At 45.1% G+C, this 14,732-nt stretch overlaps 2 protein-coding genes across 8 annotated transcripts in view; one reads left to right on the top strand and one right to left on the bottom strand.

The window, feature by feature from the left end:
* The window catches only part of polg2 (polymerase (DNA directed), gamma 2, accessory subunit), a 217,192-nt gene that overhangs the window by 107,347 nt on the left and 95,113 nt on the right, over positions 1-14,732 (top strand). The gene's annotated exons all lie outside the window — the stretch shown is intronic.
* Positions 1-14,732, bottom strand: part of LOC140395656 (platelet endothelial cell adhesion molecule-like) — a 128,785-nt gene that overhangs the window by 32,910 nt on the left and 81,143 nt on the right. For all 4 annotated transcript variants that reach the window (XM_072483684.1, XM_072483686.1, XM_072483687.1 and 1 more), the window contains 3 exons: positions 9,939-10,043; positions 9,810-9,831; positions 7,293-7,333 (listed from right to left, as the gene is read on the bottom strand). In XM_072483684.1, coding sequence (XP_072339785.1) covers positions 7,293-7,333; positions 9,810-9,831; positions 9,939-10,043 — 168 coding nt within the window. The remainder of the gene's footprint in view (positions 1-7,292; positions 7,334-9,809; positions 9,832-9,938; positions 10,044-14,732) is intronic.

The following is a 14,732-nucleotide window of genomic DNA, read 5'->3' as shown; positions in this document are numbered from 1 at the left end:
CAACATGTGCCAGGCTCAGCCTCATACAATTCAAGGCCATTCATCGGGCCGACATGACAGTGGCCCGGATGAGCAGATTCTTTGGGGTGGAAGACAGGTGTGCAAAATGTGCGGGAGGACAAGTGAACTATGTCCACATGTTCTGGACATGTCCGAAGCTTAGGGGATTTTGGCAGCGGTTTGCAGATGTCATGTCCACGATGTTAAAAACAAGGGTGGCGCTGAGTCCAGAGGTGGCGATTTTTGGGGTGTCGGAAGACCCGGGAACCCAAATTTGAGCTTGGAGGGACTCAAAGCCCCCGAAGTCGGAGACCTGGCTATCGGACATGGCAATCTTTATCTGGAGAAAATCCAGTTCGCCTTGAGAGGGTCACTGTTATGGTTCCTTGGAGGTGGCAACCGTTCGTCGACTTCTTTGCGGATAATTAATCGTCCGCAGAATGGGGGGGGGAGGGGGGTTAGTTTAGCTTAGAGTAGGGGGTTAATAAAGGTGGGATCTGTAAGGGAGGGTGACAGCTTTTGCACTATGTTTATAGTTTCATGTACATTGTTTATTTTGTTGTTACAATACCAAAAATACCTCAATAAAATGTTTATCAAAAAAAAAAGTGCACCTGGAGAATTCATAATGGAAAACAAGGAAATGGCAGGTGAATTGAGCAGGTATTTTGCATCAGTCTTCTCCATTGAGGATCAAAGTAACATCCCAGAAGCAGCTATTAATCAGGAAACGGAAAGGAGGGACGAACTCGGGAAAATTACAATCACCAGATAAGTACTGGGGGAGAACTGAACGTTGATTGGAGATGGAGGAGTTGGAACAACGGAGTTCAGAAGATACGGGTAGTGTGGGGGTCGGAGGTTGGGGTTTTTTTCTTCTTGGGTGGGGCGATTTTATTGTTACGGAGATGTGTTAAGGGGCAATAACTTTGGAAGGATGCAACTTTCCCACCCACTCCCACCGCCTTTGGTGATCTTTATTTTTTGGAGGAGGTGACCTCTGGCTTTGGATGTGCCTTTGGGTGGGGGAGGGGAGGTGCGCAAGGAGATGTTTGCACAGTTTAAGGAGGAGCTGAGGATGGGTAGGTCGAGCCCCAAGTCAATGGGAAGGCTGAGGATGGCGATGGAGCTGGGAGGGTTTATGGATCGGATGGGTTTGGTGGACCCTTTGAGGTTTAAGAATCTGAGGGTGAGGGAGTACTCCTTTTCACACGTGTACGAAGTGTACTCCAGAATTGATTTTTTTTTTGTGGTGAGCCGCGAGGTGTTGGTGAGGGTGGTGGGGACAGAGTATGCGGGAATCATGATCTCTGACCTCGCACTGCACTGGCTGGAGGTTCGACTTAGCTCGAGGCAGGAACAGAGACCGGGTGGAGACTAGACTTGGGACTTCTAGCGGACAACGGGTTCTGCAACAAGGTGCAGTCGGTGATTAAGGATTATGTGAAGCTGGAAAAAAAATGGGGAGGTATGGGCAGCCACATCCTGGGAGGCATTGATGGCGGTGGTTCGGGGGGGAGATGATCTCGTTCAAGGCATACGGAGATAGGAGGAGGATAGAGGAGTATGGACAACTATTGGATGAAATAGTCGAGGTTGACGGAATATTCAAGGGCCCCCACGGGGAGGGATTGGCAAAGATAAAAATGTTACAGGCGCATGCTCGCCCATCAGCTACGGAGGCAGGCTGTGTCCAGAGAAACCCTAAGAGTATGGACAGGGAAAGAGGAGGCAGTGTTGGAGCCAGGAAAGATAAATGAGGTGTTCAGGTCGTATTATGAGAAATTGTACAGGGCCAATCTGGGGGTGAGGAAGGGGATATGGGGTGGTTTCTGGATGGGCTAGAATTCCAATGGCTGGATAAGGAAAGGAGGCAGGCATTGGAGGAGCCATCTGTATTGGGAGAGGTTATGGAAAGCATAAAAGGGATTAAGCCGGGGAAGGCCCTGGGACCGAACGGTTACCCGGGCGAGTTTTATAAGATGTTTGCAATAGAGTTGGCACCACATTTATTGGGGATGTTAAGCGAGGCACTGGAGAAGGGGGAGCTGCCGGAGATACTGACACAGGCAACAATTACGCTAATTCTGAAGAAAGGGAAGGACCTGTTGGAGTGTGGGTCATACAGGCCCATATCACTGTTAAACACGGATGTGAAAGTGTTGGCTAAGTTAATGGCAGGGTAGATGGATGGATGCATTCCGAGGTTGGTTGCAGAGGACCAAATGGGCTTTGTGAAGGGTAGACAACTTTCAGTAATATTAGGTGCTTACTTAATGTAATCATGACCCCATTGAGGGACGGGTACCGGAGGTAGTGGTCTCTATGGACACGGAGAAGGCTTTCGACCGGGTGGAGTGGCGGTACCTGTTCGAAATTCTGGGAAGGTTGGGTTCGGGCCGAAGTTTGTGGCGTGGGTGCGACTCTTGTATGTGGCCCTGGTGGCGAGCGTTTGGACAAATGAGATGCGTTCACACAGCTTTGGGTTGCATAGGGGAATGAGGCATAAGTGTCCGCTGTCGCCGCTGCTATTCGAGCTGGCGATGGAACCCTTGGAAATGGCCCTTAGGGGGTCAGCAGAGTGGCAGAGGATTGTATTGGGGAGTAGAGAACACCGGGTGTCGCTGTATGCTGAGGATCTGCTGCTGCTCGTGTCGGACCCATTGGAGAGTATGGGGATAATTATGGGCTTATTAGAGAGTTTTGGGGCCTTCTCGGGATACAAGCTGAATGTGGGGGGAAAGCGAGGTGTTTCTGGTGAACAAGGCGGGTCGGGGAGCCAATCTAGAGGTGTTGACATTGAGTGGCCATTGATAGGTTTAGATATCTGGGGGGCCCAGATGATGGGGGAGTGGGCAACAATGCACGGCGGCGCAGTGGTTAGCACTGCTGCCTCACGGTGCTGAGGCCCCAGGTTCGATCCCGGCTCTGGGTCACTGCCCATGTGGAGTTTGCACATTCTCCCTGTGTTTGCGTGGGTTTCACCCCCACAAACCCAAAAGATGTGCAGGGTAGGTGAATTGGCCACGCTAAAATTGTCCCTTAATTGGAAGAAATGAATCGGGTACTCTAAATTAATTTTTTTTTAAAACAATGCACAAATGGAACTGAACAAAATTGGTGATGGAGGTAAAGGAGGACTATAGGAGATGGGATTCGCTCCATCTGACACTGGCGGGGAGGGTCCAAGTGGTGAAAATGAGCGTCCTGCCAAGGTTCCTATTTGTATTCCAGACCCACCCGATCTTCATTCTGAACGCCTTTTTCCGGAAGCTGGAAGCAGCGATTTCGGAGTTTATATGGGTGGGGAAGGTACCTCTGGTGAGGAGGGCGCTGCTACAGAGGCAGAGGAAAAAAGGGGAGGTTGGCCTTACTGAATCTGCTACAACTATATTGAGCAGCGAATGTCGAGAAAGTGAGGTTGTGGTGGGAAGGAGAGGAGTTAGGATGGAGGAGGTGTCCTGTAGGGGACTGAGGGCTATGGTGACGGCGGCACAGCCGCTGGCACTGAGGAGGTATATTGAAAGCCCGGTCATACAATCCACAATTAGGGTGTGGAACCAGCCGAGGAGACACTTTAGGATGGAGGGGATGTTGGTGCTAACCACGTGTGAAAACCACAAGTTCAAGCCAGGGTGGACAGATGGCATGTATCGGAGGTGGAGGGAGATGGGGCTGGTGAGGGTGGGGGATCTATATCTGGAGGAGAGGTTTGGAAGAGCTGCGGGAGAGGGTTGAGCTCCCGAAGGGATGCAAATTCAGGTATATGCAAGTGAATGACTTTGCACAGAAGGTATGGAATGGGTTTCCCAAGTTGCAGAAATATGCCCTATTGGGACAGTTGTTGCTTCCGGACGAGGAAGGGGAGGGTAGGATCGGCTGCGGGAGCAGGGGGGGTGCAAAATGGCGAGATCAAGAAGAAAGGGGAGGAGGATTTGAGGGGGGAGATATGATGGGGAGCGTGGATTCAGACGATGCGTAGGGTGAATTCGACTTCCTTGTGTGTGAGGATGAATTTGATTCAGTTTAAGGTGGTGCATAGGGTGCATATGACTCTGGCGCGGATAAGTGGGTTCTTCCAGGGGGTGGCAGTTGTGTGGCCGAGGACCTCTGACCATACACGTATGTTCTAAGGTTCTGAAAAGTTGATGAGGTACTGGAAGGGGGTGTTCGGGGCTCTAGCAAAGAATATAGAGGTAGAGGCCGGGCCAGACCCTATGATGGCCGAAAGGCTGGAGCTGATGGAGGGGAGGAAGACCAATGTGGCCTTCGCCACCCTAGTTGCCCGGCGAAGGATTTTGCTGGAACGACAGACAACAATGTTCTCCGACTTTAAAAAAATATAAATTTAGAGTACCCAATTCATTTTTTCCAATTAAGGAAATGCATGGGTTTCGCCCCCACAACCCGAAGATGTGCAGGGTGGGTAGGTTGGTCAGGCTAAATTGCCCCTTAATTGGAAAAAATGAATTGGGTACACTAAAAATTAAAAAATCCACACAAACACGGGGAGAATGTGCAAATTCCACACGGGTAGCGACCCAGAGGCGGGATCGAACCTGGGACCTCGGCACCGTGAAGCAGCAGTGCTAACCACTGTGTCACTGTGCTGCCCTAATGTTCTCTGACTTATGTCCGTGTCGAGTTTGCATATTCTCCCCATGTCTGCGTGGGTCTCGCCCCTACAACCCCAAACAAAGATGTGCAGTGTAGGTGAATTGGCCACACTAAATTGCCCCTTAAAAAATAATTGGAAAGAAAAGAATTGGGTACACTAAACTTCAGGCAAAAATTCAATTAAAGGGCATAGAAATAAATTAAGTGAACGTGCTTATGGTTATTTTTGTCCCTTTTGTGACAGATTGCTTGTTTTATCTCCACCGATGCGTTTTCCATCAGGAAAGCTCATTTGGATACGCATTTGTGGAGGAGGAAATGGAAGACCAGCGTGAGAGATCAGACTTTATCAGCAGCATTCTGGAATCATGGCTCAGTAGGCAGTGCCCCTGCCTCTGAGCAAGAAGCTTTGGATTCAAGTCCCACTTGGTCTTTGTTGGCCACAGAATGATCAATCAAATCATGTATTTTATTCCAAACGTATATAGATAAGGTTACAAAACATAACCAATTTGGGGAACAAACTCCTCAACACATAACTTAACAGTTTGTTCAAATGCACCACAGAAAGCATCCTGTCGGGCTGCATCGCAGCCTGGTATGGCAACTGCTCGGCCCAGGACCGCAAGAAACTTCAGAGAGTCGTGAACACCGCCCAGTCCATCACACGAACCTGCCTCCCATCCATTGACTCCATCTACACCTCCCGCTGCCTGGGGAAAGCGGGCAGTATAATCAAAGATCCCTCCCACCCGGCTTACTCACTCTTCCAACTTCTTCCATCGGGCAGGAGATACAGAAGTCTGAGAACACGCACGAACAGACTCAAAAACAGCTTCTTCCCCACTGTCACCAGACTCCTAAATGACCCTCTTATGGACTGATTTCATTAACACTACACCCTGTATGCTTCATCCGATGCCAGTGCTTTTGTAGTTCCATTGTATATGTTGTGTTGCCCTATTATGTATTTTCTTTTATTCCCTTTTCTTCTCATGTACTTAATGATCTGTTGAGCTGCTCGCAGAACAATACTTTTCAATGTACCTCGGTACACGTGGCAATAAACAAATCCAATCCAATGTTTCCCTTTTTCACCCCTCCTCCCAACTTCAGCCCCCCCCACACCTCAATCTCCTCCACGAACTTGTGGAGCCCCACGATCACTACCCGCGGCGGCTCCCCAGCTCTTGGCTTCTGCCTCAGAGACCTGCGCTTCCTGTCCACCTCACGGGCCTTGTCCAGAACCCCCTCCACCACCAGCCCAGTCAGCATCCTCTAAACATACCTTGTGGCACTCGCACGGTCCACTCCTTAAGGCAGGCCCACTATCTGCAGATTCTGCCTTCTCGACCTATTCTCCTGTTTCTCCAACTTTGTGCTCAACGTCTTGCAAAGTCTCCCAGGAGTCCCACCTCTGCCTCCAATGCCACCACCCAATCGCTGTGATCCGACATCACCCTCTTAATCTCTCGGATCTGCGACCCCTGTGCCTCCAAGCATTTTTCCACCCTCTCCATCGAGCCCTTCGGGGTGCCACAGCCCCTTTGATGGCCTTCGATTAATTCTCCTGCATCTCCTCCCTCTGCTGGTGGAACTCTTCCTTGATGAAGGCCATCAACTGTTCCATCTGATGCTTTGCTACTTGCACTGACCCTTCCCCCTCCACCATCCTTCCATTGGTTGCTGCGCCACAGGTCTCTTCCAACTCTTTGGCCAGGCCTTTCACCATCTGCCGGGTTTGATAACCTGTAGACATACCACTCCCGGGTTCCACTTTTCCATCGAAGTTGCACCCGATTTCAGGTAAAAAGAGTTATTTTCTGCGCCTTCAAGCAGGAGCTGTTCTGTGTGCGATCACTCGCATCATGGCTGCCACCGGAAGTAAAGCATTCAAATCATTGTACAAGAGGTTGATAATCAGCCTGCTAATTTTACCAACACTACTTCCCCACTATTTCCTAATGGGGTAAAAGAAGATATAACACAAACAAATGTGGCATTCTGTGCCCATTCACTCATATTCTTGCATATTTACACCTGCATCAACGGAAGGAGATGCAGATACATCACTTTGGAAGAGAATGACACTGCACGGTGGCGCAAAGTTAGTACTGTTGCCTCACAGCTACAGGGACGCGGGTTCAATTCCAGCCTCGTGTAACTATCTGTGGAGTTGCACTTTCTCCCCGTGTCTGCATGGGTTTCCTCCGGGTGCTTCGGTTTTCTCCCACAGTCCAAAGATGTGCAGGTTGGTGGATTGGCCATGTTAAATTGCCCCTTAGTGTCCAAAGGGGTTAAGGTGGGGTTACGGGGGATAGGGTAGAGGTATGGGCTTAAGTGGGATGCTCTTTCCAAGGGCCAGTGCAGTCTCGATGGACCTTCTACACTGTAAATTTTATGATCTACGATATGATCTGGAGACTCCAGCTCTCAACGTGGGCTGCGACATCTTGAAGATTGATGGTCCCAGTTTTCTTCAAAGCCAGTACTGGAGTGGTAGAACTCATGAACTCATTCTGCAGTTTGTGGTGATTCACAACTTGCATTGTATCATTTCCTTGCTACCAATTTTTTGCACGCTATTAGTGACGTGCATATTAAACTTAACACAGCTTTGTCCTGCTTTGTTCATATCTTACTACTATGTTACATGAATAAATAATTACGTTTACCTTGGATATGTTGCAAGGGCTCTCCCTGATGTGTTCCATCACTGCAATTAAAGTAAAAAGTGAAATATATCAGCTGATATTAGTTGAACATGTAAATCCACTGCTATTCAAGAAATTCCTTAACTTTTTCATTAAAATTTATGTATAATCTCTAGTTAATGTGCAGAAACCTAAGGTAAACTGTTGGGATACCAAACGAGACCCCAATTTTTGTTAGGCTATCGGATAAGAAACCCCAAACAATTTGTAAAACTGAGGAAAGGATACTTCACCCCAGGAATGATGACTGACCAATAGGTATAGATCTTCATAGAATTCCTACAGTGTAGAAGGAGGCCATTCAGCCCATTGAGTCTGCACCGACCCTTCAAAAGACCACCATACCCATGCACCCTGCCCTATCCCTGTAACCTAACCTGCACATCCCTGGAACTAAGGGGCAATTTAGCATGGCCATCCACCTAACCTGCACATCTTTGGTCTGTGGACGGAAACTGGAGCACCCGGAGTAATCCCACATTGACACTGCAAACTCCACAGTCACCCACGGTTGGAATAGAACACGGGTGCCTGGTGCTGTGAGGCAGCAGTGCTAACCACTGTGCCAACATGCCGTCCCTATAGACAATGTTGCTTCAGAAGAAAATGCGGCAATCTACTTACACACAGTAAAATCAAATAATGATCTCAAACACAAATACATCTTCAAATTAAACTAAAATTAGAACAAGCGCTCCTGTTTAAAATGGTGCAAGGCAATTTATAGTTGATGTCTGGAAATTCTTCACACAAAAAAAGAGCAACATGTGGAATGCACTTTTGGTAAAGTGGTGGAAGCAAATCCCTGGTATAATTTAAATAACTGCTGGATGCAGGGTAGTGTTATTTGGTTCCTTCTGGATGAATCAACTAAAATGCTACAAAATTATCCATATCTATTGGATTTTATAAGCTTGGGAAATGTGATTGTCTGGCTCTGAGAATTTTAAGTAGATTGAGAGGAGAACGTGCAAACTCCACACAGTCACCAAAGGTCGGAATTGAACCTGGGACCCTGGTGCTATTAGGCAGCAGTGCTAGCCACCGTGCCACCCATGTATTATGTTAAAACAAACTTTAATTTTAACACAATTAATCACATTAACGAAAGAGCTTTACAATGAACAGTTAAACAGTTAAGTAAAAGGAAAAATTTTAACTTATGCCCTACACCTTCATTATAAATATCACAACCAAGCAACCAAATATAGTTCAGATGCCACTTATACGTTAAGTTAACAAAACAGGCCTACTTGCTTTTCTGAGTAGACCTTTGGAGAGAGAGCTTTTCAAGTCCAGACCCCGAACACTTCTGTCTTGTTAGACCCTTCTGTTCAACCTAACAGCATTTGGCAAAACTGCAAACTATATTATTTACATCATCTGTGTCCCACTAAGATGTCCCATGACCTGCTCAGATAGGACGAAACACAATCCCTCAAATTATCTGTATCCCAGGGAATCTCCAGCAATCAAAACAATATTAGCCATTTATATGTAAAAAAGTAAATGGTTAGAAACCATGGTTAGATCACTTTTCACTACTTCATAATTACAGCTTTAGTAGACGCACTACCTGCATGTATTTTAAACCAGGGTTTTAAATAACATTACTACCATAAATATGAAATATAATTTATAACAATTTCTACATTCATCACAAAATGATAAAATGGAATCAACTTGTTAGTCTAATATTGATCAAAGATCCAGGTTCAATCCCAGCCCCAGGTCACTGTCCTTGTTGAGTTTGCACATTCTCCCCGTGTCTGCGTGGGTCTCACCCATACAACCCAAAGATGTGCAGGGTAGGTGAATCGGCCATGCTAAATTGCCCTTAATTGTAAAAGAAATTGGGTATTCAATTTATTAAAAAGAAAGTATTGATAAAAGATGAATAGTAGTTCCATGCCTCCTCCTTTCTTTACATAAATTACTTGTATATTAGCTGCTATATTAATGGTTACGAGTTGGATATCTGATCTGGCTCTCATTTTTTTGTTACGTTCATGGCATCATTCATTCGAATATACAACATGGAGGGAGCAACTCGATTTATAACAATACTGGATTGGCGGCGATTTGCCTTGCTTCTTTGAACAATGCATAGAATTGTATTTGTATATTACTCTATTTTTCAAGATGTGGAGATGCCGGCGTTGGACTGGGGTGAGCACAGTACGAAGTCTTACAACACCAGGTTAAAGTCCAACAGGTTTGTTTCGATGTCACTAGCTTTCGGAGCGCTGCTCCTTCCTCAGGTGAATGAAGAGGTCTGTTCCAGAAACACATATATAGACAAATTCAAAGATGCCAAACAATGCTAGGAATGCGACCATTAGCAGGTGATTAAATCCTTACATATCCAGAGATGGGGTAACCCCAGGTTAAAGAGGTGTGAATTGTGGTGTCTATTTTTCAAAGCAGCAAAGAACAATAAGAAATTGGACAAGTTTGAGACTGTTGAAGAAATCTTACCTTTCATCTGCTTGGCTTATATCTGTTGATCAAATTTTTTTAAAGATATAAATAAATATTGGACAACCAAATTAACAAAATATTTCAAATAATGCTGAACAAGGAATGTAACCATACAAAGATACACACCTTTATTGCTGCGCAGTCGTTTAAGGCATAGGGACAATATTACTGCTGCTGCTACTAGTATTATCACCGGTGAAACTGAGCTTATGTATATCCACCATGTAGTATCTGATGGGAAAAAAAAGATGTTTTATTTCACAAGCTTCTTATAACTCACGTTCTGATATTTGTCACATTACTATAGCATTTGTGTTTGCAGAAGGGTGTAGAATTATTGTTTGGTGATCTTTTTCTCTGTTGCAACCGATCAGTTCCAAACATATTGGGCAGGATTCTCCAGTTCCCCAGTCGTATTTCCCGGTGGCGCATTGTTTGCTGGCGGTGGGATTCTATCCTCCCGCGCATGTTGAAGCCACCCCATGACACCCGCGGGTGGGGGTGCACTTCCACAACAGCTGAAGAATTCCAGCTATTATTTTGTACACTTTCATATTACCTATTTGTTCAGCTCCCATGTCTTATGGTCTTATTACTAAATTAAGATAAAGATTATGACTTTCTCAAAAAAGCTGTATATTAGGTTGTGGAGAGAGCTAAAAGGCTGAGAGCAATTGTGTTCCTCCATTAGCAAGAAAGACCCTCAGATGTTTGCACCCGGGTCAGAGTGCAGATTCGGGAGAATTTTCAATTACATGAACCCAACCTTTAAAAATGACTGCACAGAGGGTGAGGATGTTGGGCTAATGATACAAGTGACCCTGGAAAAAGTGAGGATGCTGCTGGGTGAGAAGGTAGGTTAGTCTGCCTCGGGGCCCCAGCACTGTGTAGATAAAACATCTCTCAAAACCTCACCCCCACAACCCGCAACACTACCTATGCCCCATCCATGCCACCTCATGTACCCATCCCCATGGTCCCTAACATATTCCCTGTCAACCTATGTTCCTGAACCCATCCCCATGACCCCTCATACCCTCGATGCCACAGCATGCCCTGTACCCATTCCCTGTCTCCCTCTCTACCATCCATGCCACCGCATGCCCCTCTACACACCCACCATGGCTTTTTGTTACCCTTTTGCCAAATGGATGCCAACCATGCCCCATCCCCTTTTGCCCAAACACTAACAATGCCAACTCACTCAGTTATCTACCATGAGAAAACCTCAGGGCCCATGCAGAGATTAGATAAGATACGGTTCGATAAACTGAGGTTCTGAGTGTGTATTGCAGACTTCATTATGTTGAAAAAACTTGGAGAGTGGCACAGGGGTGCAGTAGTTAGCACTGCTGCCTCAGGGCGCTGAGGACCCGGGTTCGATCCCGTATCACTGTCCGTGTAGAGTTTGCACATTCTCCCCGTGTCTGCGTGAGGCTCACCCCCACAACCAAAAAATATGTGCATGGTAGCTGAATTTCCCATGCTAAATTGCCCCTTAATTGGAAAAAAGAATTGGATACTCTAAATTTATTTATTTTTTTAGTTGAAAAAAGCTGTGAAATGGCAACCTACTGTGACAATGCACTATTGTGGACTATCAGTCATGCAGCACTAATCAAGTAATGGATAGTAATGTCAACAGACAGAGAGACAGAGCAAGCAATGATTTAAAAAAAGATTCCAGACTTTTTTTGGCAAGATTTAAAGGGCAGGACTTTTAAATGCCTTGCCAGCTCCCTTTGGCAGATACTTCTGACAAATCCTCTTGATAGGTCCTCTTGACCGTTTTGACAGGTCCTCTTAACTGACACTTTTGGCAGCTTTGACAGTTGATTTTGACAGGTCAGTTGACTTTCAACAAGCTTGACAGTCAATGAGTTCATACACTTATGCACTTTTATGCCTACTTTTAACACTTCCAAAGGGCACCTGACTGTCACCAAAGGTTACCTGACCTCCTGCAAATGTGTCCCAGGACCAGATTCAATGGGCTACCTTACCCCTCCAAAGGGTTATCCAAATGAATCCTTAAAAGATCAGGCTTGCTCTTTCCAGGTCCACTCTGCACATCTTGGGTTTTACACTCCTGGGCCAGCAAAATCTGACTTCAGTGTAGGCAGTTGGTAATTTAAATAGCCTGCTGTCTCCCTAATGCACACATGCATCAAATATGAAATGCCTCCATTAATGGTCCCATGAAAATTGAAAGTGCTGTGTTTGGGGGAAAGACTCACCATGTTTGGGTAGTTCCACCACAATGGAGAGGCTGCCATTATGGTGAAAATCTGCGCCTCTCATTTTTCCATGTCTAAACAAATGATCCAACTAGTGTGCTTTATGAAGACTAGCATAATCACTATTGAAAACAGTTGAAAAAGTGTCAACATTCATCTTGTTCATTTTTACTTTAATAGTCCACTCCTTAATGATGTGCAAAGCCAGGTCTCTAGCTGATTCAGTCCCTCATCCAAGCTCTGATTATGTCCTTAGCACTGGTTTAAATTCTCCCACTCGAGTCTATGGCTCTAATTAAATTTACACTTCTAAAGAGTCTCCTTCAATAGATTACATTCCACTTCCAGCTCTGGTGATGTTTCCTTCCTTGGTTTCCTTCTCTTCTCCATTCTATCAGAAATCCCCAATGCGCAGCTGCAAACTGTAAACTGTAGAGTGAATAATAAAACTTTTGAGGGGTGAAAAGGGAGGAGAAGGTGTGACCAAGGAGAAAAGACTCAGTGGAAAGCAGAAACAATACAAATGAAAAAGATGAAAGTGAGAGGAGGGAAAAGCGAACAGTGGGGAAGAAATGATAGTGAGGGAAGGAAGGTAGGTGTTTCCGAGAGACATGGAAAGTGGTTTATCAATGCAATCTTTTAAAACTGTAACCATATCTGCAGTTTAGGAGAGGGGCATAAAATTGAGAGTAAAATACTGAAAGTAGGGCATCAGTAGCTACTCTTAGCATGACATCTGTATCTCTGTTCTACGCTTGACTGATGCTTGCATTCCTGTTTCCTTGTGTGATTTAATTTAGACTGCAAAAAACTATTTTCAAAATTGAATTAAAAGCTAGCGAGAGGTAGAATCTTTCCCATACTGTACAAGTGTATCTTGTGGTAAGATTGATCAAAGACTGCCATTGATGGTGCCTAAGGAGATCACACTATTTATAAGGATCCTTCCTCCTTTATTTTCACTTGCTTTATTTTTTTGCAGTTATCATTTTGATCCATGGATGCTTACTGGGCACACATCTTTAAGTCAGGTAGCAGAGAGAATGAGGAATTCAAACAGTTGCAACATTGTATATGATGCTAGTTTTCGAGCAGCAGAACTCAGACTCTGTGGCACCCAAGAGATTGGTGGGACTTGGTTTGATTGGTTGGCTGGTGGCGAATGACTGTAAAAAGGCTGTATTCTGTCCAGTAGCAGGTGTTGATTGGGTCCTACCCGAGTGAGATGATTTCCAGAGACCTAAGGAAAGCAGAGATAGGTCCTGGACGCTCAAAGAAGATGGAGCTGTGAGTGCCTGCTCTCGCTCTCCTCTCTCTCTCTCTCTCTCTCCAGAAATACTGTGAGCTGCTGTATTTCTGAACCAGAGAACCTGAAGGAATGAATCTACAGAGAAAACCATAACAGACCAAAAACAGGGACCTTGACCTGAAAGCCTAGTTTGATGGAAGGTGAGCTTTAAAGACAACCATCTGAAACAAAGACTCTTCATCCTTTTACTTATTATTTTACACCCCTCGATTCCTCTCGTGCTTGTTTGCCATGTGTGTGTAGACGGTGGGGACAAGTTAAAGTGGGGGGTTTAGGAATTAGATAATTGTATTTGCTGCATATTACATTAAAATTCTTGTTATTAATAAAGAGTAAATGTGTATAAATTTACAAACCTGGTGACTGTAATTATTGGCCAGCCAAGGGCCAAAGACCTTGGGTGTTTTTCTAAGAATTATTTGTTGATTCAATTGCTCCGGGTCAAGGGGAGCTGGAAGTGACTGCACCCTAGTTCAGGGTGTCGTTACACTCTGAATGGAAACATTCAGTGCTCCTAACCCAGGAACATGGCATTGAAAGGAGTGAAGGCAATAATTCAGGGGAATAAAGACAAAAAGAGGGAACTTTGATTCTCCCAAATCTGCTACCTCTATATTGTAAAACATAAATGATCATGGCTGGAGCAGAAGCAACATGGACTTCACTTGGCCAATGCTGTTCGCCATGCCACTTGTGTATCTAGGTTTTATTTCCTGAATCCACAGGATGGTCTCAAAATGACTGCTAAAGGTCTGCCAGAGCATTGAGAATGACCATTGGCCTTTCTTGTTTCTGGAAAGACTTTTCAAACTGCATTTTTTAAAAGTATATTTCTATGCAATCAATTGCCACGCTAAGACAGCTCCTTTAATTTTGAATTCCCTCCTGCCACTGTGTGGTGTGCCTCATGTTCAACACTGCGAGGGTGCAAATGATGGGAAACGTATCACATATAATTCTGTCAATTTCTTATCATTACCATATGCTTGCCCATATATGGGTAAATGTATACCCCCAGCCATCACCAATTCTTTTTCACCAATTCACTGGAATTATTTAGCAGAAAATCTGGTCCCATGTAGCAATTATTTATCCATTTATTTAAACCAAAACAAACATTTCTATATTTTAATGTTTGCCTACTTTTAACACTTCCTTCCCTGAAGGCAGTAACCGAGATAGAACATAGAACATACAGTGCAGAAGGAGGCCATTCGGACCATCGAGTCTGCACCGACCCGCTTAAGCCCTCACTTCCACCCTATCCCCGTAACCCAATAACCCCGCCTAACCTTTTTTTTAAAAAAAATATTTTTATTCTCCTTTTTCACATTTTCTCCCGCATTTACACCCATCAACAATAAACAATAATCG

The sequence above is a fragment of the Scyliorhinus torazame genome, chromosome 18 (assembly GCF_047496885.1).
Source record: "Scyliorhinus torazame isolate Kashiwa2021f chromosome 18, sScyTor2.1, whole genome shotgun sequence".
NCBI lineage: Eukaryota > Metazoa > Chordata > Chondrichthyes > Carcharhiniformes > Scyliorhinidae > Scyliorhinus > Scyliorhinus torazame.
Note: the sequence above shows the minus strand (reverse complement) of the source record. Positions and strands in the feature narration are given on the sequence as shown.